The following is a 25,812-nucleotide window of genomic DNA, read 5'->3' on the forward strand; positions in this document are numbered from 1 at the left end:
ATGCCAATCTCAAAGAGGGGAGATTTAGGTTAGATATAAGGAAGAAGTCTTGCAGTGGTGAGGCACTGGAATGGGTTGTCCAGTGATGTGGTTGATGCCTTGTCCCTGGAGACTTTCAAGGCAAGGCTGGATCAGGCCCTGGGCAACCTGATCCAGCTGTGGTGTCCCTGTTCATTGCAGGGGAGTTGGACTAGACAGCCCTTAAAGGTTCCTTCCAACTCTGCCTGTGCTGGCACTGGCTGAGCCACAGCTCACAGCAAATGGACACTGTCACAGAAGAAGAAACGCTGCTGGTGCTGCTTGTGAGATCTTTAATGGCGTATTGAATGCTCCGAGCTGCTCAGCAGGCAAAAAGTTGGGCAGTTAAAGCCTTTACGGCAACACTTCCCCCTTTAATTGTGGCCTGCTTAATTGGGTAATCCAATTAATCAGAAACTCCCAGGGAAATGAGCTAAACTTAATGATGTTCAGTGCTGGTAGTAAAACGAGGATGGTAATTACAGACGCTGGATGCTGCGGGTGCTTTGGGCACGTTGGCGTCCCTGTGTTTGTGTCTTGAGCTGAACTCAGAGAACCACAGATTGACTTGGGTTGGAGGGGACCTTAAACCCACCCAGCAGATCAGGCTGCCCAGGGCTCAGCCTTGAACGTCTCCGGGGATGGGGCATCCACAACTGCTTCACATAGCACACACATACACCTCACTACCGGAAACCCCATAGGAGCCCGACCTTCTCGACTGCCCGTCCTCGCTCACGGAGCACCGCCCGTCTCCTGGGGGCGTACCCCGCAGCGCCCCGCCTCGGAGCCGCCCCCCGCCGGCGGCCGGCGCTGCTGGGCTGTGCTGCGCTGTGCTGTGCGCGGCCATGGTGGAGCGGGCGGACGAGGCGCCGCTGCTCTTCTGGGCCGAGGGCCCGGCTGTGTCTGCACCGCCGCCCGCTGTCGAGGCCGGTGGTGTCGGCGGGCGGCGGCTGGGAGGCGGCTGGAGCGCTGCGCCGTGGGGCTGCGAGGAGGAGGAGGAGGAGGCGGCGGGGCCGCCGCGGACGGAGGCGGAGGAGGACCAGATTGTGGCCGTCTTCGTGGTCACCTTCGACCCCCGCACGGGTGAGAGCGGGCGAGAGCGGCGGGTCGAGGGGGAGATGGCGGTGCGGAGCATCCCCCGTCGCCGTGGGGCTGCCGGGGATTTCACGCGTCCCTAAGTGCGGGAGGCTGCGTGGGGATGTACGGCCGGAGGCTGCGCCCGACAGCGGCCATGGGGTGTTGGCAGGAGTGGGGCACGGCCCGGGACCTGTAGGAAGTTTGGGAGCAGCGTGGGAGGTGCAGCAACGCACCCACAGCCCGGCATGGAAACACGGTCCGCTTCTTTTTTTTTCCCCCCTTCTTTCTGCCGACAGACGCAGAAGAAATCCCCAGCAGAATCATTCAGATGTAAAGCGTGCCGCTTTGTTTTGGTTTTGTGTTGTTTTCTTAACGGAGGGGCCGAGCTCGGAGGAGGCCCTGCAAATGAATGCTGACCCTGCCCAGAGCTGCAGCTCCCAGAATCAATGTGAACGGAGCCTCGGGATGCGGCCGATCCACACGCTGCCAACCTGTGGCTGCTGTGCCCTGGGACACCCGAGGGCTCTCCAGACATCACTGATTTTGTGCTGCTACGGGGCAAGTCTGGAGGTCACAGGCTTGGGACTCAGCAAAACCCTGAACGAGGTTGGCTGTCGCCTTTCTAACTGGAGGTGGGGAGGGAGGTGTTTCCCATAAGTACCCAAAACACAGCAGAGCGCGGATGGCGGCAGCAGGTTGCTCTCAATCTGACAGCATATGCCTTCTATGAATTGGGGAGGTTTCCTGGTTGGCAGAAAGCTCAGCTTTCTCAGGAGTTTGTCTGGGCCAGCTGTTGCTTTGAACAGAGTCCAGGGAGAGTTGGGCAACAGCTCTTCTCGCATCCGATGTGCAGTTTGTGAGGTGTCACCGGCCCAGGAACAGGCCGCTGTGTCCAGGGAGGGTTAATTTGCCATTGCCTTGCAGTGCTGGTGCTGAACACAAGGAGTATCCAGGTGAGGAGCACATCGAGATGGCAGCTTCACAGGCAGACTGCCTCATGGAGGACGCAGATTCAGAACAAGACTCAGAACTGCAGCGAGAGGAGCTTGCTGGCATCGGAAAGAGGAATTTCTGGTCAACCAGAAACTTCTGCGTGTGACTTAAAGGAGATCATCCATACTGTGTCTGAGCCAAAAAACAGGTTGCTGCTACTTAGGAAAAGCACAGCAGTTCTCTTGTGGAAGCCTGCTCAGGCACATGAAAAGCAGAACTCCTAGCAGTGTCTACTCAAACATAGGCAAGCAGTAGCATGAGGGATCTCGTGTAGAAGGAGCGTGTGGTGACTGCACTAATAAAGGTGATAGCAGCTTCCCTCCTAAATTTGAAAGTGCTCGAGGACCACAAGCTTTGTATTTCTGGCAAGAGCACGTCCTGTGCTCACAGGGGTAGGTTATGGAGTTACCAGCTCACTAATATGGTTCCAGTGTCCCTGGGACCCTTTGTGTGTGCTGAACACAGGAGTCAGAGGCAGCCTCTAACCCAGCACTGCACTCCCTGCTTCCAGCACGGTGGACCTGACAGAGATCTTTTCATGGCTGCTACAAGGAGAGCAGAATGGTGGCAGGCCAGGAGCCAACCGTGCTGCCTTCTCTTTGCTCCCTGCCCTGTAGCAGCCTTCTCCTTAAGGGAGTAAAGAAAGTTCTGACACTTAGAAAAAGTGTGAGCACCTGGTCTGTGCCAACACAACCCCACAAAGAGTGCAGTCAAATGGTGCTTCCATGAGGCTGATGAACTTCTCAGTGCCTTTTATCTCTTGGGCAGGCAGTAATGGAACACCCAAGATTACCTTGGGCTGCTGCTGGGACATATCTGCTAGGTGTGACCTACTTGGCATTAGGCTCCACGTACTCTCCTAGACTCATATCTACCTTAGGTAGCTATGACTGGACATAAGGCAGAAGTGAGAGAAGGAGTCAGTTTCCCACCAGGAAGCATGTAAATGTTTTGATTTTCTCTCCCACGTTTTCTCCACATGGGAAACGGAGCCATTACACAGCGAGGTCTCATCTGGTGCAGCTCCTGTCCCAGTGCAACACAGGAGCAGTGCATGCACCAGCACCCTGAAGACCTTGGGAAACATCTATGAGTGAGGAGGGCCAGGTGGTGACTTTACTGCAGCCATCAGGTGCTGGCCTCATTGGTGAGAGGAAAGAAAAGAAGAGCAAAAGTGGAAGAACATCCTTAACTTTGCATGCCACAACTGAGTGTGCTGTTTCTGACCAGCCCGGTGCTGGGAGAGCTCCCACAAGATCTCCAGATTTGTCTCCTGGCAAAACCTCTCTCAAGCTCAGCTCTCACTTTGGAAAGTTTCCTGCACGCACGAGAGCTGCCGTCTGCTGAGGAAGGCAAATGCTTCCTGTTTTTCTACAGCGTGGCTCTCCTTCCTCCTCCTGTTTCTCATGCAGGCTGGCAGTTGCCGCCGCGTCCTTTGTTTGCTCTGTTTCACCAGACTGACTTCAAGTCTTTTTATCTCGTTGGCTCTCCGGCTGCCACGTCGCCTGTACATTCATAGGGCACGGCGGTGTGAGGAACTGCCAGGAGTGCAGGTGTGGGCTGCTGATGTCAGCCTGTAGCGGCAGAGCCCAGGACAAATAGCTACATGACATGCAATAGGTCTTGTGGGTGTGCAGCAGGCAAGAATCTGCTCCAGACACCTTTTCCTTCCTTAGTGCAGTCCACACCAACACCTCTGTACCTGGCAGACAGCAGAGCTTCTGATAAACTAAACGAAGTTACTTTCCTTTGCTCCACGGTGCTGTCTTGCTTGTTGATACGTTAATATAGAGCTGATGACCGACTCATGATTCTCTGTGGTGCGAGCCTTAAAAGAGGATCTAGCTGTAACCACAGCCTTGTGGTTAGGAGGCAATAGTCTGTCAAGGAAGGGTCCTGTGCCTTTAAAAAACAAAACCCCCACAGAACAAAAGCCAACATCTATATATAATATGCAAAACCTACAGGGGACCGTGCAGTGGCATGATGTCACCGCTTCCCTCTGCCAGCCTTTCACTCTTGTTAAAGGCGAAGGCGCGTTGCAGCAGAGCACGGGATGGCACGAGCTGCATGGCTCAGCCGGCCTATGGGGAGCTGTGTGCCTGTGGGCTGGCAGAGCCTGGGTACCACATCCCTCCTGGTGCCACGCTGTTGTTTTTGGATGCCCTTGCCAGGCAGGGCTGGGGGAGGTCTGCTAAATACAATATCTGTGGGGAAAAAAAAAATAGCCTATTTAAATGTCAACAGCTCAACTCAATGTGAATTTGCATGCATGTACTTATGCAGTATGAGTAATAACACAGGAGACAGGTCTCAGAGATATTTTAATCTGAGGCCTCTTATTTCTAAAAGCATTGGCTAAGTGTAGGGCCCTTCCAAATGTATTCAGTGTCTGTGTGGGGGGATGCTTGTCCCCGTGAGTGCCTGTGCCATTGCTTTAAAGGGAGTAGCGTTTGTTTCCTTTGATGTTTCTCTAAACTAAGCTGCACTATTTCAAAGTCATGTTTCAGCTACTGGTGGCTGAACCTAGACAACATGTTGTTGCAATAAGAGTGTTCAGGTGAGCAAGGTAGGCTCTGAAGGGCTGTAATGGGAAAGCCTGGGAAGGGCCCATTTTTACCCATGGTGAACAGCATGCTAAAAGTGAAATTTGCAAGAGATACAGCAGAGTGGAGTACAGTATCACAGCCCCTGTCCAGGACAGAGGGAGTTCTAGAGCAGTGTTACTTCAGCATTACCAGCATAGATCTGATGTAAAAGCAACAGCTGGCTGTTGTTGATGTTGACCTTTCACTAACGAGCACCACATCTGTGTTCACCCAAATAAATGTGCTTATTTGCAGGCAACATGGTGGAGTGGTGTTTACCTCAAGATATTGATTTGGAAGGCGTGGAGTTCAAATCCATGGCAAGTGGGTCCCACAAAATCCAGTCAGACTTCATGTGAGTATGCCTGAACTGGGTTACTTCTTCCTTCTCTTGGCTTTACATCTTCACACCATCAAGGATCACAACGTGCAAGACAAATACACCTATGAAGTTAAATTCCTGCACTGCTGTGCTGCTGACCTGTGCTGCACTAAGCCAGATACTGTTCAGGTACACTCAATATCATATCCAGTACCAGTTGGCTGTACAGGATCTGCTGTGTGACAGCTGTGGCTGTGAAGGTCAGCCAGCTTCTCAGGGGTGTGCAAATTTTAATGCTTATTGGGCAAATCATATTGCATTGCAAATGTTGAGATAGTCAGCAGAGACTTATGGTGAAGGAGAGAGAATGGCAGAAGTAAATAGGAAGAAGTTTGCTGGATCAGAACTTAGAAATTCTATGGCTGTTAATTCTGTCAGCACTTTTGGATCCTTTAACTCAGTCACTTTCTTCACCCCTGGTTTCTTCCAGCAGTGGAGAGACTGAAGAGTGGTTCCGCATTCTCAAGCTTTTCCTAGCCCACTGTTGCGATACAGCAGTGTTTTGCAATGGATTGCACTGTTGCTGTTTCTTTTGGTCAAGAGTAACTGTTGCTTTCTCAAAGGTGTGTAGATTTGACTCTCAGCTGGAGTGTGCTTCCATATGCTGGCACCCAAAATATAAGGCAGTAGCTAGACTGCTCACAGCCTCATGCATCCCAGGCTCTTCTTCCTAAGAAGAATAGCACTGTGTCAATTGGGTCCTGCATCCCCTATGGTCTCCAAGTTCTTTCCCTTGCTGCTATGTTGTGATGTGGCTGGTAAGGATGCTAGTGGTAGAAGCAGCAGAAACTCCACCCTTCCATGGTCCAGCCCTGTTGAGGGCCAGCTCTCAACCCTTCAGACAGCAGAGTGGGATTTCAGGGGGTTTCTTAAAGAAGGAACTGTGTCCCCCCAAAAAATCAGTATTTTGCTGGTAGGATACCTTTCTTTCATTCCCTTCCCTTCTTTTAACATTAACTCTTTTGTGAAATGTTTGTCCCCAGTTATTTCCGGAAAGGTCTCTGTTTTGGCCTGGCCTGCTTTGCCAACATGCCTGTGGAGAGTGAGTTAGAGCGTGGTGCCCGTATGAAGTCTGTGGGGATTCTGTCTCCTTCTTACACCCTGCTTTATAGGTACATGCACTTCCTGGAGAACCAGGTCAGGTAAGTTTCCTTGGGTATGGAACTGGCTGCTCCCTGCCTGGGAAAGGTAGCATTGCCTCAGTAGAGAGCGGACTTAGATGTGTGAGAACTCGAGTGGAATGCTGAGTTAGAACTTCACTGAATGACTGGTTCACCAGAGAGTACAATGGAAAGGGGATGAAGGAATTGATTTAGCAGCAGTCTCTTCTCTGCTAGCAGGCTATCGAATGCTATCCAAACCCTACTTCTTCTGAAGCACTGTGGGGACATAACTGTTAGGGGAGAGGACAAGAAGTTAATGTCCTCTTGTTAAGAGGACAAGTTTCTTTCTTGTCCTTCTGAAAACTACTGTACTGAGAGCTTGTAAGAGGCTTCTAAACCTATCACTGTGATTCTGGCTCAGTGTTTGCCTCAGCTGTGTTCAGTGGGCCTGGTCAGACAAATGGGTTTGGTAGAAAGGAAAGCTAATTCTACATGAGCATGTTTTGAAAGAGGATCAGGCCTATTCATGAATCAGTTCACTGTCTGCTTCAATCCTGCTTGTTCATTGCACAGAATGCTGTTGTTACTCCTCTTGAAGGCTGCCCTTCTACATTGGCTGTGCAACTGAGGCACCCAGGGCGCCTTTGCTACTTCCAAAAGCAGATTCTGGCTGGGGGCAAGGCACTGAATAAATAGAGTTTGGAGACACTACAGATTTCTTTCATTTCTCTTCCAGACACCAGCTGGAGATGCCAGGGCACTACTCCCATCTGGAGGCATTCTATGATGACAAGAAAGGTGTTCTCCCTGACAACAAGGGCACCACCACCTCCCAGCAGCCGGTTCACTGGCTGCCATCCATCCACAGATACATGTACCCTGAGATGAAGGTGAGGCAGGGGCTCTGAGGCTTGTGGGAACACACACTGTGCTGCTGCTCTTTACTGGTGTCTTGCACTTCTTTATGTAAGAAGTCACTCCAGCACTTTGTAGGCTGCTTTAAATGAGACTGACTTGGGCTATTACAAGCTGCAGTTCTCTCTTGTTGCCGTGTGCTGGTCTTGCTCCCACATTTAGACTTAGCATCTGTGCATGTGTCCCTGTGTCACCTCTAAGCTGTTTTCTTCCCTTTCCCTCCACCTGCAGATCACACACCCTGCTGGCTGTATGTCTCAGTTCATCAAATTCTTTGGTGAGCAGATTCTTGTCCTCTGGAAGTTTGCCCTGCTGCGCAAGCGCATATTGATATTTTCACCGCCCCCAGTTGGAGTTGTCTGCTATAGAGGTATGTTTCCAGGGACACCACAGAGCTACACAGTAGGCTAAAGAGCTGCCAAATTGCCTGTGGGTACTGAGGGGAGCAACGTCACACAGGTCTTAAAAATCCACCACAGCCATTCTTTGTGGGGGATGAAGTTTGCTTTGAACATATATTTTTTTTAACAAAACACTTTTCTTCAAGCCTTTGAATTTGTAGAATCTGGAACATGGGATTCCGGTGGGAGAACTGAATATTTCCTATCCAAAATTGGATGTTCCCACTTGAGGTTTTCTGGTGTCCAGGGGCGTTTCAAAGCTCTAACCGCTGTTTACATAAGAGCATGTGGGAGAACTGACTAAGCAGGGTTCATAATGCCCTTGCAGGGAATACTGAAAGCATCTCAGCACTTATTTCTCTCATCTGCAGTGTACTGCTGCTGTTGCCTTGCCAACGTTTCTCTACCTGGTCTTGGAGGAACTGTCCCAGAATCCAAACCATTCTTCTATGTGAATGTGGCAGACATAGAAATGCTGGAGACAGAAGTATCATATGTGGCCTGTAAGTATGATGGATAAGGCAGACCTTTTATTTTTTAATTTCAGGCTGCAAAACATCTTGAGACACCAGGCTGTAGATTAAAACTGTTGAGAAATAAGACGTGCTAGGATTAACTATCTACAAAAGCAGGAGAGAACAGTTGGTCTGCATGGAAAGCAATATGCTGTTCTGAAAAATCCCGTCTGATTTTGGCAGGTACAACAGAAAAGATCTTTGAGGAGAAACGGGATCTCTATGATGTCTATGTAGACAACCAGAATGTGAAAACACATCACGAGCATCTGCAACCGCTCCTGAAAATTAACAGTGCTGACAAGGAGAAATACCGACGGCTTAATGACCAGAGGTAATAACAGAGATCTGAGTGGTCCTGGTTCTGACAGGAACGTGATGTAGGATGTCTTAATATTATTCAAGTTTTCTACTGCTTCAGCTCACCTTGAGACTCTGGTTCCATGGTAGCTGACTAGTATGAGAGTCCCTGGGTACTCTGCCTATGTATAATCATTCCACCAGTGAACTGGTGAAGCAGACAGAAGGCAGGAGGAAAAGCAGAGGTTGCAATATATTACTGGTTAGTAGCAGAAGTGAAAATATTACCCTTATGCCATGGTTTCTAGCCCAGCACCTTATAAAGACTACCTTGTTGCCTCAGATATTGGGGCAGTGGTGCTAACTGGACTGTCTCCAAGAAACAGATGTGAAGTCTTTGGTTTTAACTGTCTGCTGGTAATGCTTTCAGGTTCGCTGGAGGTATGTGCATTTAATCTGTCTCCCTTCCCTCAGGCAGATGTTAATGTATTCTCAAGAGGTGGGTGAGGACTGTAGCTCCTGTGAAGAGGATCTTTTCATCTTGTGAGTGGCTACCCTTAATGCTTAATTGGTCACTGTTGGGATTAAGAAACACATTTCACTGATTTCATGTTGTCCCAGCTTAGCATATTATGAAACACCATGTAATTCCATAGTCAGTTCCATGTTCCTTGGGGAAACCAAGAGCCAAACTGGTTCTTCTTCTTCACATCATCTTCCTTGCAATTTGAGAAGCCAGAGACAGCCATATTTGTCTCCACTGGGGTCTCTTAAATGCTAGAAGGAGAATGGAAACTTTTACAATGTAATGAGAAATGCAAGAATCCCCTTCCAGTTCTGAAAACGTAAGCACCACACGACTTCTCATGCCAGAAACATCTGGCTCAGGAAAGCACCAACGTCTATGGGGGAGGTACAGTGCAGAGGTGAGACCTGAGCGTGGAGGATCAGCTCATTGGTGCAGCAGGCTCTGTAAATGGGAAACAGAGGAACTGTGTTTCCCAGAGATCTGGGTGTAGAGTGTAAGGCGGAGATTTAGATGAAAACCACACCTGTAACACCTCTGAAGCTTTTGCCTGTTGCTACTGTGTCACAGTACGCAGCCGCTGACAAGTTACAGGATGAAAATGTGTTAGACCAGCAGGGCAGAACTTAGTGTTGCGCTGCACAGATGTAGCTAGAACTGTTCTTGCAAAGCCTTGCCTATTATATACTCTGGGAGATAGAGGTCTTAGTTACCACAAAGTACATGTTAGGTTACAACGTGGCTTTCTTCTGAAGAGGCAAATGGTTACTATAAATCAGCCTGGTAGAAGCATCACTGTAAATTAAAAGTTACTGCTTTTGTTTATACCACCCTTTGTTATAGGGTGGATAGAAAACTATTGCAGTATCACAGATAGTGGGGTGTAGGATTACAATGGCCTAAACACAGTTCTGGTGCTCTGTTGCCCATTTTTGGTAAATATGCTGTCTTTTGGGGGTTCACTGCTATCACCTCAGCTGACTTTATCCTATAGGTTTTTCATGGAGCAGAACAACCGCATATTTCAGACACTGATGGAGGTGTCGGCCAGCCAGGACAAGACCCTGACAGCTGACCACGCACGAGGCATGGGCCTGGATCCCCAGGGGGATCGAAGTTTCCTTATGGACCTACTGGAAGTGTATGGCATTGATGTCATGCTAGTCATTGACAACCCCTGCTGCACTTAAACCAAGAGGAAGAGAAACGGGGAGCAAAGATCACTTTTTAAAGACTATCAGACATTGCTTAGGAGTGTCATTGGAACTCACCACGGCCACTGGATGGATTTCATTTTATTTAATAACTTTATGTGGAAAGTATTTATAATTTAAAAGAAAATGTGATTCTATTCTTATCCCCTTGATTTCCCTAAGGAGTACCCACTCCAGGTTTTTTGTTTCTTTGTTTTCACCTCCTATTCTTTTTCACTTGTGTTTTTTGTTTTGTTTAGATAGGACCAGTGGCATCTCTGCACCAACCCTCAGTGGTGCCAGTGAGTTAGGTTTTGGCCTACTCTGGATGCATGAGGGCTGAAAATTTCAGGAAAGCACTTTGTCTGATGGGGACCAATGTGAAATGCTGCCGCTGAGCTCTCATGACTTGACTGGAAAACCCTACTGTCATTCCTTCTTCCACTTGACTGAAGAGAGCTTCAGCACAGGCTCTTACTGTACCGGTATCATAAAACATCTCCTGTTCCACCATGTTTACGGGTGAGGACAGTTAAATGATGAAGACTGGGAATCCTTTAAAAAACTCCTCATCCAGCTTTTAGCAGCTAAGTGGAAGAAAGACACCCTTCCTCATCAATAGCTGAAATGAACTTGGGATAAAGGGGTGCTATAGGATCGTATGACTTTGCTTACCAGTGTGGTACTGTTTCATTTCCAGCATCCAAGGTACAAACAGTGTAAAAGACTGCACCTGCCTATCTCACAGCTGGAAAAGAGCACTATCTCTACTTCATCCCTCCTTCCACTTCCTTTGGTTTTCAGTTGTATTGAACCTGCTGCTTTGGCTTAATATCTTCAAACCAGCAAAATATCCTCACACTGAAAAGGGTCCAACACCACTGAGCCACCTTGCAGTTGCTATGCTCTTCAGCCTCAGTTCAGATGATGCTGGGCAGGATTACATTGAAGAAGTCTGCCCTAACTACTGTAACTAGCTCTTCTTTTGCAGCAGACAGTACTTGCCACACCTTTGTTTCAACACTGTCTGCCTTTTCTCCTTTGTCAAGCAGCCTTCGGCATTGCCTGTTCTGTCCTTGTCTTTCAATATGAGGCAGAGAACAGTATGTGACTTTCCATCTGGAAAGTCTTTAAGGCTTAAAGGAGGTTCTCTTGGAGGTTGGTGTTGCTAACTGGCTAGAAGCGATGGCTAAGAGCAAGCCCTTTTCTACCTGGGTAGACCAGCATTTTCTCATTCTTTTGCTGGGGAAAGAGCAGGATTCAGTTTATACAGGGCCAGAGGTTTCCTCCAGAAAGTCTATGCCTGTGAAGGGTAATCCTTTTGCCATGTAAAGTCCAAGAACGGAACAATGGGTTATAGGTGTGACATAATACTTTGTCCAAAATCCTTTCGCCAGTAGTAGCGCCAGCTCTAAGCGAACTGTTCTTTCACGAACTACCATTTTTGCTACTTAGTTGCTTCCTCTACCATAAGAGACTTCAGCACTTTGGAGCCTTTATGCAAACTGTAGCTGGAGTTACACATTTACCATTGCGTCGTATACAATGAGACAGCACCTGAACCTCTGATGTCTCACCTGCTAATTGTTCTTAAAACATGTGAAGCAAGTGTTCCCCAAGTAGACCCCTTATGGATTGCATCCCTCTGCAAGGAAGGAGGCTATCTGCAGCAAAGGGGTAGTTTTGCTTGCTGTGGATTCAGAAGTTTCAGTGAGGCGTGGGATCAGAGGCCTCACGTTTATTTATTGCACAGTTCATTGGTATGAACTTAAGCGGATTATGTTCTCGTGATCTGTTTCCAAACACTTGCTCCCCATCTTGCTTTTCAGGACTCGGAATGCTTTTCTACAGGGGAAAACACTGTTGCTTATACTGCCAGTTTTCATAGGTTTTCTTTTTTTCCCAAGGAAAGGTTTTGGTTTTAGATTGACACCCATGGTATAAGAGTGATTCACCACCTCTATGCCTTCTAGCTTCCACTTCAGTTCTAACACGCCGTCTGCAGTGAAGACCTCGGGGGAAGGTCTGCTGTGACTTAATTTCCTTCATATTAAAAACAGAACTGAAACTACTTTCCAACAATTCTTTTCATTTTCCGCGTGGCTTTACTGTGATCAGCTGTTGATGACTTTCTCTTCTCCTTGGTATCACAAATTCTTTTGCTGAACCAAACAGGAACAAACCTTTAACTTGTCATGGAAGTTTCACAGCCTCAAAGTTTCCCTAACAAACTGCGTTGCAGCACCTTTTTCACAAGCTGTCAGAACATCAGGGCTGTGAGACAGCAAGCAGAACCTCCTGACTTGATCATTTAACATTTATTTAACCTCTGCTTTTCAGAAAATAGGTCTTCAGTTGTCAGCCAGAGCATGTGCGCAGTAGCACCAAAGCAAGCAGATTACTGTAGAAGTAACATTCACCTTACATCCCAGCTTGATGGCTACAGTCTGTGTTGCTCTTGTAGTTTTGTTTCTCTACAGCCTTTCTTGGAAGGAAGTCAGAAGTATCCAAATAGAAAACGGAACAAAAAGACTTACTTGTCTATCCTAAACCTTCCACATGTGCTTTCTTTTTGCAAATGAATTCTTCATCTGCAGTGTCTATTCCTAATACAACAGGTACTTGGTGTTGCCCACAGAAAATCCTTGACAGAGCAGTATGAAATACAGAAGAATGGCTATAGCTTGTGCCACAAAGGCCTGTTTAGCAGGCTGGTTTTGTTTCCCAGCCTTTGAACCAATTTCACTGAATTCTATCTGTTCAGGAGCTAACTCACTGTTTTACTTTGAATTAAGTACAGACGTTTTAAATCCCCTCCTTGGAAATTAATAGCTGCTTTTTTGAATACTGGCAGCTGGAGGGGGAAGGGGGGTGCAGTTATTTGGTATATTTAAAACTAAAAGAGGAAGAAAAGTATGCCATAAGGTAGGATATGAACAAGTACTGTAGGCCATTCTTTTCCAGTTAAAGTCCTTTGCCTTTACAGTGGTGCCTTTAATCTCTTGGTATGATGTCTCTGGTTGGTTGTGAGTGATCAGAGGCCAGGTTAAATAGTGATTCTAGAAATCATGTCTACATAGTGCCCCAGTAAAGCAGCTGGTATATTTCTTTCTCCTATTGCCTTCCTAGTACAGCAATTACAGGAAAGAGCAAGAGCTTCACAGTCACATCTTTAGTTGCACTAGACATGTGTAATTAAGTAATGAATTATTGTTATTTTTAGTATCTGGAGTAGAGGGTAAAGCTCAGAAGAGAAATAAATATCAGGTTTTTAAAATCTCAGCAGGTGATATACAGTGTTAGACATTTAAATCATGAGAAAGTCTTGCTGCAAGTGTAGGGCAAGCAGCATTGAGCCAAATACAACTAAACACAATAGTGGATGCTAGGAGGGAGGCATCTGACTGAATTAGATTTCAGATTCATCTTGGACACATGCTAACACACTCTTTTCTAGCTCAAATTAAGTAGTTACTTAAGCAGTTAGAGATAATGATGACATCTGTCAGAGGAGATAAGCTCTCTTACCCAGCGTTCTGAAGGGCAAAAGGAAGTTCTATCACCTTTTCAACAAAGTAGCTCTACCGTACAGGCTCACTGAATAAAGCTGTGTTGCTATGACACTTCCATTTTAAGTGTTGAAGTTCAGTGACAAGAAGGGAGAAGTAGCTGCGGCCCTCGTGGGGCAAAGGACAGGCATGCTTTGGAAGGGAGAAAGGGAGCGGTTTCTGAAACAGCAGGGCAAAAGTGCTCTGTCCTCTTGCGTTTACATTGCATGCTAACTACTGCAAATTTTCTCATCATAGTTTTTTGGAGGGACTGGAATGTATTGCCATCACGAATGGCATAATGGCAGTGAACTGGGATTTCAAATCCTAATTAATGCAGCATGCCATTCAAATGGAAATGACTAATTGTGATGGTTAAAATAAACAGGTGCCTTGGGCCAGTCCATTATTAGGTTGTTATCCTTCATTTTTATTTATGTTGCGGTATTTTAAGCCCTTCTAGAATGTACTGTAAATTGAAGCCAGGATAAATGTTCTCACGGAGTGGGGCCCAGTGTTCTCCTCCTTCCTGTCTTGGGGTTCATACAAATAAAGTTGTTTATCTTGCTGTCAGATAGAAACATAAGAACAGAGTCCTTTCTTCTACACTGTAGGTAGAAGGTTCAGCCTCCGCTTATTTTATGTTGTGATTTCCTCACATCTTTCCCTCTGAGTGTTGCAATTCAGATATCTAGAACCACTTCATACTGAGGGACCTCTCAATTGTGAAGGAAGGGGGGGAAAAAGAAGGAACACTTGAATGATATTTATATAAGCTATTCAACTTGCATTGATATAAGTACTTAAATATCAGCCCGTATTTCAGACTGGCCTTGGTATTTCAACATCAGCACAGCATTATAAGCACCAGGTCTGAAAAGAGCTCTTGGTTACCCTTGAGCAAAGAATCACACTGTGCAGAAGCCATGTGTCTGGTAGTAGGTAAGGGAGTGAATCATTTTCCCCTTGAAATGGTCCAGATGAACCAGAAGCTGTAGGTATCACTTAGCCCCTTTAAGCAGACTGGTTTTAGTCATAAGAGCTCTGGTGTTATTTGCATCTCGCAGATGTGTGGTTGTTCCCATAGGCCTGTGGCTGTGTAGTAGAACTGCTTACTTACATGTAGGTATTTTTTAAAACAATTAAAGCTTACCTTTTTGAAATGGCTGCTGCCTTGTCTTTCCTGCTACTTGGGCAAAAACACTGCTAATTTTCCTATAGAAGCCTCAGCTTCAGGAAAAACTCAGCTAATGAGAACTGTCGAACAACATTCCAGGTGTCTCTGGGGCAAGCTTTCTTCACACTATGGCAAAGAAACGGTCAGCACTGAGTTTGGTTCCAGCATCACCAAGAAAACCAACCTGTTTCTGCCCTTTCAAAGCAGTTTGATTTCAGCATGCTGACAGCAGAGGATGCTGTTGCAACAGCATGCAGCCAGGATGCTGTCTTAAAGAAAGTGACTGGAAATCGATTCGCTAATGTCCTTACTTTGACTACGGCCAAGAATCAACAGATGAATTCAGAGTAGGCATGGAGACTATGTACAAACAGCAATCACATCAGAAAAAATAACCATCAATTGTTCTCAAGTAAACAAGGCAGAGTCGAGTAAACTTGTACGTTATAATAAAGCCAACAGATAACCTTGCTGAAGTCAATAACACTTCCTTTCAGCAATTAAAGTGAAGCTATTAAAAAAAATAAAACAAACCCACTCAAAATCAACAGAGCCAATTATGGAACTGGGGCTCAAAGGGCTTTAGGATGCATAAGGAGTGATGAGCACTGTTTACGTTAATAAGAAATGCAACCAGGTACAATTAATATTAAAAGTTATTTGGAAGCCCTTATTTGTCTCATGCTACTACAGGAACAAAGGGAGTACTTACAAGAAAGACTGATTTGGCTTGTTAAAGAGTATTTCCACATGGACTTCATACAGCTCCAGGTCAATGGTGATTCTCCATTGTGCTTCTGTGTAACATACTTAAACTTGATCAAAAGAATATATTTCTACTATGTTATTAGCTATAACTCTGTGCTGTTGAATCTGGCAAGGTGAAGAGAAAACAAGTATCTTACCAAGATAAGACCGATACATACTGGGGGTTTTCAAACTTGCTTTGAAATCATGCCACTGATATCCAATTTATTTTGGGACAGAGTAGATACGCGTTCAGCTGTTTCATATAGCAATTCCCACATTTCATATACTTAGCATTAGACCCCCCCAAAACAAATTCTTCCGAGATCCCAGCTTTCCTGAGATTTATACATAGATGATGTAAACTTTTACAGCGCAAGGACAAGTATTCTTTCATTTTGCTTTTATGTACAATTGCATTAAAGCAGTAGCATCTGGCACACAGCACTCAACCTGTAGTGCTGTGAATGGAACACAATTGAATTCAGGGGGGAAAAAATGCCATCGAGTTAACACGCAATTCTTAGAATTTTAACTTGCATTTTCAAACCCCTTGAGACTAGCCAAATAGCCACCTTCAGTGGAGGTACCTTGTGCGTAAAGTAGCTGAATGGCTTGTTAATCTGGTGGGGTTAATCCAGTTAGTGAGGACATGCCTTGAAGAGAACCTGGCAGGAGTGGTGAAGAGTGACCCCTTTGATATTAATTCTCATTGTACGGCTGCACGGAGCATCTGCTCTCTCATTCTGGGATCACAGAAGAACCGAAGTTTCCGGGGTAACAGCTTCACCTCCACAGGCATAGCTTCGTATTCCTCGTTATCAATGCCAAAGGATCCCTCAGTGCCCTGCGTACAGATAACAGTACTGGTCAGGGCCAAACAGCAAACATTACTTCAGCAATGCTGTAATGCCGAGACCTGATTTTACTGATTGACTACAATTCAACAGTTAGTTGAGTGCTAACCAAGGTGACAGCCTCCCCATGCCTTCCAGCCCCTTTGGTCTCAACTACACAGAGAAAGCTATTCTTCACTGCACGGAATGTACTGAGAGTCTGTGGTGTAATGTTACCTCAGTTAGTTGTTAATTGGTGATAATTAAATGCTAGGAAGATTTAATGACCCACATTGTTTATACTGAAAGACTCTTTGCTCTTGGAACTATATTATATGTGTTTGGCTCTTCTTGGTCTGCCAGCAGTGACACAAGCTAATCTGCAGAAGTGCCTGTTAAATTACTCCTATTAAACCCACGTTACAAACACCTTTTGGTATTGTTCTACTGTATTGATCTGAAATGTGAGATGCAAAATATTTCACAGGTCAGGAATTACTCAGCAGAATTTTCCTGAGCTTTTACTTTAATGCTGATAAAGTCACCGATGATTAAAACCATTCTTCAAAATGGCAGGTTGACTTTACCCGCACAAATCTGGTGTCTGCTCTGCATGCACTTCATTCACTCTAGGCAGGGCTGCCACTTTGACACTTAAACTAGCTCCAAATGAGCTGGTACGTCAAAGGAGCTCAGCCTGGAGAAAGCAGCATAGGTCTTGTAAATCACAGAGCTATAGCAGTCCACCTGGATCAACATATCCTACTTCTCTCAAAACTGGTGAGACTCGCCTGAGCTGTCTCCAGTTCCTTCATCAGCTCTAGATCAAGGGTTCAAAAAACAGCACTGCTCTGTGGCATGCACAAATGCTCTGAAGGTCTCAGCTTGTAGTATGAAGAGCTGCTTTTATACCACGACCCCTACCAATGGCTTATCTGTACTTAGCCCAAACTCCAGAGTATTCTTTCAGAAACACAAGATTGCCACAATACTAATTTGAGGTAAATATTAGGATGCTGACTAATTATTACGTAATTCATAATTTTCACTTGGTAGGTAAAGTTTTTTTTTTCACTTTTTGTTGTGTTCTATTCTCCCTTAATATGAAATCTATCCTCCAAATGGTATGAGGGCCCTTGAAGAGGTACATGAGATTGACTGAATGCCCTTGCAAAACCAAGAAACAGCCCATCCCAAGGCTGCAGCAACATTCCCTTCTAAGAGGTAACACCAGACTAATCTAAGCTACTCAGGCAGACACAGTCTCGGCTTCTTTTTCAGCCCGATCTACTCAAAGTTTAGCAAAACTTCCATGTGTTGACTTGAGCCCCACTGCCCAACCTCCTTCCTACCTCGTCTACATAAGACACTGATATTTATCTTCTCTATGGCAGATCCCTTCTAGGGTAAAACACAGATGGGGAATTCTATCTTCAGTACAATGGTGAAGGTTTGTCTATTCAATGCATATGAGTAAGAGATCCTTTACAGCCTCCAGCACTGCGTATGTGACAGGTTTGGGGAGCAGTCTAATTCCTGGCTGAACAAAACTCCCCCTCTAATTCACAAACCACTTGGGCTGCAATTTCTGTATGTGTCTCCTGGCTGGGGACTGACATGCCGCACTGAGGAACAGAGTGTCTCATCAATGGTATACTCAACATCCCAGATTTGGAGTAGGGATTTCTTAATGTGCATTATCACGTGGCACTAGGAAATGAATTGACCAAGTTTCCCCACCCCCTTAACTTCTCACCTCTGGAAGTTGCAAGATGCATCTGCTAGCTTGAATGCATTGACTGTCTTCAGGACACATATGTGGATCACGCATCTTCTGACTTCTGTTTCAATCAAAAGAGAGGTAAGCTAAGCAGAGGGTTCTTTAGAAACAGCCACCTTTAGAGCTGACACATTGTTACGGGTTTGTAAATCACTACGCAGTTGACAAACCTGAAGGTTATATATATGCATACAAATACTTGAGAGCTTAACTGTGAGAAAATAAAATACAGATTGCCTCTTCTGCTGCAGTCAGTATGTATCAGTATGCACTGACAGCCTCCAACCAACTTCTACACTGAGGTTCACTGAATAAATCTAAACATACTCTTATAGCACAATCTTGTGCTCCTCACTTATATGCCAAACAGTGCAACATCCACAGTGGATGGCTGCCATCTCCTCCAATTCCACACACCTAACAGCAACCTAAAAAACTCTTAACAACAACAACAACAAAAGACAAAATGGACCACACCCCACCCCTCTTTTTGGTCCCTGTCTAGACAGACAGCAACACACAGATAGCTAAGGGGACAGCAGAGCTGTGTGGTCTCAAGCACAGCACAATTATCACAGATAGATATTCTCAGATAGACAACATCAGCTGTCCCCAGCGACTCTGTCCATTCTGAGAACTGTTACGAAAGCAGTAATTTAAATAACTTTATCTTGCCTGGGAAAAGAAGCCATAAAAACAAGTCAAAAACATCCTATACACCAAATATTCCATACCCTAGAAATGCAAACTTCTCTTAAAATCATAGAAAATCCCAGAGAAAGAGGCTGAAAGAGTAGGAAATAACCAAAGAACAAAGGAATAAAAGCTCAGACACCAAAGGAAAGTCAGGGAAAGACAGGAGCAATATTAACTATGAAAAGTTTGTTTTAATCCAGTATGTGTATGCTAAAAGATTAATGAATGAATGAAAGGGAATTAAACACCCCCCTGGCAATATAAATGATAAATCATTGATGAGATGCAATTATACAGTTTATGCAGTGCTGTACAAATATGCAACAAGATTTCCTGCTTAAGGTTTAACCTGCTCAAAGTTTAATATATAAGGTCCTACTTACTGTACTCAGGTGAGTAAGATTATTTGATCCACAAATGAGGACCTACATAAATGCAATTATGGGATCAAGGTTTGCACAACAGAGACAAAACACGTAACTAAAGAATGGCCAAAGGAGAACTTCACTTGCCACGACTGCAATTCTAGTGATCCTACATGAAAGGACCACAAAGTCATAGAATGGCCTGGGTTGGAGGGGACCTCAAGGATCATGAAGCTCCAACCCCCCTGCAGGGTTGCCAACCTCCATATCTAATACTAGATCAGCCTGACCAGGGCCCCATCCAACCTGGCCTTCAACACCTCCAGGGATGGCGCAACCTCCCTGGGCAGCCTGTACCAGCACCTTATCACTCTCTTACACGAAACAAGACAGCTAAAGAAAACAGGAGTAAGAACAGAAAGTCCAATAGGAATATTTTCAATTTATTTAACTCCCACTCCATACACTGAGCTACAAAAATACAGGCAAGGAAAACCTACTGTAGACAACAGGTAGGTTTAATCTAGTTCTTGTCTCCAGAAGTGGCCAATGTAAAACTCTCTAACAAGAGTCTTTACACTGCAGCTGATCACTGCACTCACCCCCTGGAGTGACCCCTCTCCATGCTTTCACACCAAGAATAGAAGCTGGCTCCAAATTCTGGTGGAGGCGCTTTAACAACAAAACAAACAAGCAAAAGGCTTCTTTGTACATTTCCAAAGGCAAACTCTGTTGGTGCCAGGCAATGGGGAACCTGCAGAGGGGCATTTCTGCAGAGGGGAGCTGCTCTGAGCACTTCAATTTTGCCTTGAAAAATCAGTGTTTTATTTCTGTTCAGACTCTTCTCTGTAGGAGTAACTGGGTCCTCCTATTGCTCCCCAACACATACACACCCCCTTCTCTTTTGCTGTTACTTAAAGACTTGGGCAGTGTTTAATCAAAAGAGCTCTCTTGGAGCTTTGCTTGTACAGCCGCTCCAACTTGTTGGCAGTGTCTCTGAGGAACTAGTTAGCAGGGCACGTCACTGCACATGGGAAGCTTTTTCTGTACATCCACACAGAAAAAACGTGACACGCTGCTGTGTGAACCATGTCCAACCCACATGGAGGATATTGTACACTGGGTGTGCAGTCAAACACCTCCCATTTATATCACCCAGAACCATCTACAGTTTTTTTCTTGGACCAATGTGTCCAAGAACCCATTACACTGTCTCCTTCTACTTCACTTCCCCTTTCTACTTTCTACTTAGGTTTCTACATTTCCCCTTTAAGAGGCCACACTTCTCTTGCTGCTGCTCCTCCTTTTTTTCCGTAGTCTTTAAAGCAAACATCTCAGTCTAAAGCATACATGGTCCTCATGGCTCATACAGCCTAAAAGCAGTTGCAGGTGGCATCCTGATCCACTATGAATGCATACATCAGAAGACTATACGCCCACTGTAGCTCACAGGATACTCAAATAAGGTGTGTACTTCTGTGACAAACAAGACACTCATGCAGGAATTCCTAGAGTGATGACAATCAGGTGAAAAATGTACTCGAAAATGTATTTCACCTGATTTCACTAGAGGGGGCCCTATGACTAGAAAACAGTATGAGGAAATAAAGAGGAAGAAGAATACAGAAGAGCAGCCTTGAATTTAGTAAGAAAACCAATTGGTAATAAAAATTGCACCAAAGATGGAGTATATTTGCTGGTGGGACAGCATGGAGGAGCTGGAAAAAGCAGTTCTGATTAATATTTGGTGAGAGCAGAGGAACAATCACATTGCATGACAACACCCCAAACACTGGAAAGAAATGCATGCTCACTCTTTCTCTGTGTACTGCCCCTTCATACCCGCATCCTCCCTGCTCAGCATATGACACATTTGCGTACAATCCTTCTGTAAAGTTGCTCAAGCTCAGATCTCTCATCTTAAAGGAGTTACTGAAGAAAAAGAGCCCTTCACTTAAAATCTGTGTCTCATCAGAGTTCAGAAATTCCAGGTACCACTAGTGGAAGCTTATCAGCTCTGTGACTCTTAAACCACCAAGCAGCAAGAGGCAAAAGATTCTGGAGTTAATCTTTATGGTTGCCTACAAAGCGCTGGTTATGTTTTTTACTGTTGTTATGTTTATGTTTACTTTACTGTTGTCCAAGTAGCACCATCCAGTCCCAGTGGACAGAAAGATGAAAGGTACATGAAGGTAGGAAGAACTCAAGGTAAACTCATCTGCCTTGTTTCCAGAAAAAGAAAATCTGTAAGAATTTTAAAGAACAAAGCAATCTCCGCAATGCATTGCTGACCGGTGACCTCTGCTGCAGAATTCTACAGCAGAATATCAGAGAGAAACATAACATACTCTCCCAGAAAATCAGCATTCTGATTTGCATGGAGATTTGGGCATCTTTTATTGCAGTGTTCCCATACTCACCCTCTGTTCACAAACTGTCCTTTGCTGACAGTATCTGCTTCAATGCAAATATTCATGAAGTCTTCAGTGCGCTAAGCAAAAAAAATAAACACACACACACACACACACAAAAAAAACAGATTCAGAAATGAAGCAGTTGATATTTCAAAACACCACGCTCATGATACTGAAATACGTTACAAAACAGCCAGCTCTTTGACCCACTGAAAGAAACAAAATATGCATTTCATACTTTTTCTCCTTTCTTGACCCGTGGGACGCAGATTAAGAATTATAGAGAACAGTTTCTCATTGAAGATTACTGAAGAATAAACACCATAAGAATTGAAATAATGGCTCACATGTTTGGCTCTTGTTACGTTTGGCACACTTATTAAAGACTGTTAGGTTGGATGTTAGGAGGAAGTTCTTTACTAGGAGAGGTCCTGGAACAGGCTGCCCAGGGAGGTTGTGGATGCCCCGTCCTTGGAGGTGTTCAAAACCAGGTTGGACAGGGCCCTGGGCAACCTGATCTAGTAAATGTGGAAGTTTGGTGGCCCTGCCAGGCAGGGGGGTTGCAACTACATGATCCTTGAAGTCCCTTCCAACCCGGGTCATTCTATGATTCTATTTCTGCTCACAGAGATTTCTAATCAGTGGATCTCTCATGACCTGAAGCAGTGGTATAACGATGCTGCATTTGGCCACCAAACACTACAGTAAGAGAATTTTAACCAATACAATTTTGAAATCAAAGTGCTCTCGTTATTACTCCCTTCAATTCCTTACTTAGCTACTTCCCCACTTGCAGCATTAAACTGAGTAGACATTAAAGCTTTTGCTGAGAAAGCAGCTTTGATTAAGATGTAAATCATATTTATTTATTTTTTAATTGAAGCAAACGTTTCTGCTCTGGCAAAAGTCCTAGCACAGATACAATCAAAACATCAAAAGTAAAACCAAATACATTTAGAAGTGGAACGCCTTTCGTTCCTTTGCTGTATCTGCAGAGGTAAGTTTGTCAGTGCCTGAGCTGCACCTGCATAGCTTTATCAGCTTCACAGGAGAGCCTGGGAATGAGTGAGAAAGAAAGACAGGACTGGCTGGCAGTATTTAGCCCTGATGCCCTGATGTCCATTTGACAGTACTGTGATTCAGCTTTGATGGCTGCAGGGACAATAGCTTCAAGAGGAGGATTCAAAGGCAGATATACAGGGTGCTGATCAGTAGCAAAAAAGATGTAAGATCAAGATACATCCACTTATTGAAACAGAAGAAGTACAACTGCCCTAATTGGAAGTCACCCATTTATCTGGGATACGCAAGAGAAACAAGAGAGAACCCTACACTGTTTCTTTGTTAAATAAAAGTATTAAAGCATATCTTGAAGACATAAGGGGGAAAAAGAAAAGGAGGGGGGGATGTACAGGCTAGTTTGTGGCAATGAGATTTTTCAATTCCTGATAGGTCTTTCTCACATCATATCAATGACTCTAATTTAGGGGACATCTTGACAAGGGATATTTTGTCCAAAGGACAACAGAAAGTCAGTAAAGAAAAAAATACTCTGGTAGGGGCAGTCTTATTTCTACAATTACCAAGACACCGGCAGTGCAAATCAGAAATCACTGATGGAGAAGAAACTAACGTTTTACAAAGCTAAGGAGAACACAGGAGGAAATCTTAAGTCTAGATCTGCCTCATTTGATTATTCTATTATTTTATATTATTTTTAATCTGATCCTACAAGGATAACCTATCAACATAACTCAGATTTTCAGGTTCTTAAAGAGTCTGTATAAGAAACACACTGCAGAAAGGCCAACACCTCCTGTCAGTCTGGGATAGTGGCTGCTGTTTACTGCAGCCAAGAGAAAGACATGTAGAGAAAGAGATCACTGTGCTACAGTTCTCCAGCAGAATTAAAGACTGGCATCTACCCAAAAAGCTTTCATAGCAATGACATTGCACCAAAACACAGACATAAGCCAAAGACAGGTAATTAAAGCACTCAACAAAGAGCACAAGCCTTATGGGCAGGACATGACAGAAGGCTATCATAGGAACAGCTCCCTTGCTCCCTTGTTCTGCTCTTCCACAGCCACCCACATTTCCTGTCCTCTAACTCACTGTAGCCCCTGTCCATTCTTTAGTGCCGTTTCTTCTTAACTCTTTGCTCTGTAAGTCAGAAGGGAGACAAGAAGCCTCATTTCTAGGCAGACATTCATGTTCACAGCTACACTCCAGCACTCACTGATCAAATTTCAGTATCTGATTTCCCCTCTCCCATGGGTCAAGAAGGAAAGGAGTATCCATCCCGATGCCTTGTTTCCTCCCAAGTAGTGCTAAAGCTTCCACTGAACTAATGAAACCTCCAAGTTACACAGATTCTTCCTGATCGCACTGCTTTTGTTTTACAGAAGTCTCCAGAGCTTTTATACCAGCTAGGTGTAAAAAAGTTTGCCTTTTCCTAGATTCAATTATAGGCTCCAACTTGCACAGGGTACTGCTTTACTTATGAAGACAAAAGAATGTGAGTTAAGCAATAAAAGAAAACTGTGTGGGCAGGGAGCATTTGGAATCCAGTGAAATACGATGGTCTTACTGTCAGATCAAGCTGTCTGTTCTGAGTTGCAATGGAAAGCTCAACGGTGGAGAGCTTCAGTTCTTGCCAGTCCTCCGGGGCAACCTCCTGGGGTATTTCTATGAAGCCAATACAGAAGATAACATTAAGGGAAATTTACTTAAAAAGATAATCATTTCACTGCTGAGAAGTACAAAACATCAATACCAGCCACAAAAATTACTCTGACCCACTATGACCACTATAGTTTTCTTTCTTTCAAACATCAAAAGTTTGGAAGTACTGTAGAAAAAAAAAAAAAGGAAATAACCACTGGTGTTCACACAGTGGCAGGAAAGACTATCAAGCACATTATCTGGCAGACCTGTGAGTTCTTATGCAGAGGGATTAACCAACCTCCTAGACTAGTATTACAGGAATATTTAGTGCAGCTACCACAAAGAAAAACCCTAGGATAGCCAGTGTTCAGGATGCTGTAGTAACATGCACCTTAGGAAAAAGCTCCAGGGTTTGGTTCTCCCATACAGGTCACTTAGTCCATGCCTCAATCTGAATCCCCTCTTCTAGCCTCTAGGAAGAACGGGAAGCACCAGTTGAGGCTGTATCATTACACAGCGCACAACGTGCATGCTCCTTTTCTTTTGCACTCTGCAACATGAACTGCCTAACTAACCTCTCTGGAGTGACTTATGGAACACAGAGAAGGGAATTTATGCCTCGGGTTTCCAAGTGAGGTAGTAAGAGAAACTTAAGGCTTTTGCACAGCTCAAGTTTTACTGCCTCCCGCAGTAATGCTTGCTGTTCTGTTTCAGCACTCCTTCCTTCCACAAAGAAAAACAAGAGATGCTCCTTTCTCCACACAAAGAAGTCATTCTACAGGGGAATGAGATACTTCAGTGGCAAGCAGCCGTGAGCCCAGTGAACACTGAGTTTTTTTACAAAGGCATTTTTGCTTATAATGTCAAAAGCATTGAACTACTCTGTTCTATTTCTGAAAAACATTTAAAAAAAAAAAAAAGAAAAAGAAAAAAAAAGTATCTTGACAAAGTCAATGTTGAAATTGCAATAATTTTTTGGAAAGGCAGAGAAAGGGACAGACGTAAGAGAGAAGAAAAAAACTAGTGGAGAAAAATAAGACCAAACAAAACAATCCACAGCTCTGATCTATCAGGTAAGTAATGGCTGCCTGTGACTTTATGCCATAACACCACACACACCTCACCTTTTCGTGGAGGTGACCAGTATAAGCAAAGTCGTCTGTAAAGCCTCACGTACAAAGGAGGCCTGGATGGCTTCTCCTCCGGCTCATCTGGAGGTCTCTCAGTTGGACCCAGATACATGAGAGCAGCTTGGTGCTTCTGAGGCCATTCCTTGGATTTACATGGAAAAACAAACAAAAGACAGAGGGTGTTTTGTTGTGAACCTTATTGTTTATTCTGCTGATTCCTACAGCCTATTCATCCTGTGATCACAAGCACTACTTCAGAGCTACCCAGATGCTGCCACTGCCTCAATCTACTTTTTGGTCTCTAGATTCACTCAAAAAAATCAAGATCTGATTGTATAGTCAGGTGCTTGTGGAGTACACAGCAGGTCTTAGGACAAGTCACCTAAGCTTGATAGGGCACCTGAGGAAATAAAATAACACATAATTCTCAGTGAAATT

General features: G+C 44.7%; 3 protein-coding genes across 4 annotated transcripts in view; 1 reads left to right on the plus strand and 2 right to left on the minus strand.

Annotated features, from left to right (window-relative positions):
- The window catches only part of WEE2 (WEE2 oocyte meiosis inhibiting kinase), a 28,709-nt gene extending 13,150 nt beyond the window's left edge, over nt 1-15,559 (minus strand). Inside the window, exons 1-2 of the mRNA XM_015866691.2 lie at nt 15,452-15,559; nt 14,716-14,865 (exon numbers count right to left, since the gene is read on the minus strand). The gene's annotated coding sequence lies outside the window, so the exon portion shown is untranslated. The remainder of the gene's footprint in view (nt 1-14,715; nt 14,866-15,451) is intronic.
- Nucleotides 816-14,725, plus strand: DENND11 (DENN domain containing 11). Its single transcript, XM_015866707.2, has 9 exons — nt 816-1,104; nt 4,935-5,034; nt 6,045-6,203; nt 6,901-7,054; nt 7,311-7,449; nt 7,852-7,983; nt 8,179-8,329; nt 8,770-8,838; nt 9,816-14,725. The coding sequence occupies exons 1-9, from the start codon at nt 867-869 to the stop codon at nt 10,009-10,011; spliced, it is 1,338 nt and encodes a 445-aa protein (XP_015722193.1). The 5' UTR covers nt 816-866; the 3' UTR covers nt 10,012-14,725.
- A 112-nt stretch (nt 15,560-15,671) lies between the features above and the next one.
- Nucleotides 15,672-25,812, minus strand: part of AGK (acylglycerol kinase) — a 28,830-nt gene continuing 18,689 nt past the window's right edge. For both annotated transcript variants that reach the window (XM_032445625.1, XM_015866723.2), the window contains 5 exons: nt 25,369-25,516; nt 24,168-24,265; nt 21,584-21,654; nt 18,079-18,163; nt 15,672-16,333 (listed from right to left, as the gene is read on the minus strand). In XM_032445625.1, the coding sequence (XP_032301516.1) occupies nt 16,196-16,333; nt 18,079-18,163; nt 21,584-21,654; nt 24,168-24,265; nt 25,369-25,516 (540 nt within the window). In that variant the 3' untranslated portion in view covers nt 15,672-16,195. The remainder of the gene's footprint in view (nt 16,334-18,078; nt 18,164-21,583; nt 21,655-24,167; nt 24,266-25,368; nt 25,517-25,812) is intronic.

Source organism: Coturnix japonica, chromosome 1 (assembly GCF_001577835.2).
Source record: "Coturnix japonica isolate 7356 chromosome 1, Coturnix japonica 2.1, whole genome shotgun sequence".
NCBI lineage: Eukaryota > Metazoa > Chordata > Aves > Galliformes > Phasianidae > Coturnix > Coturnix japonica.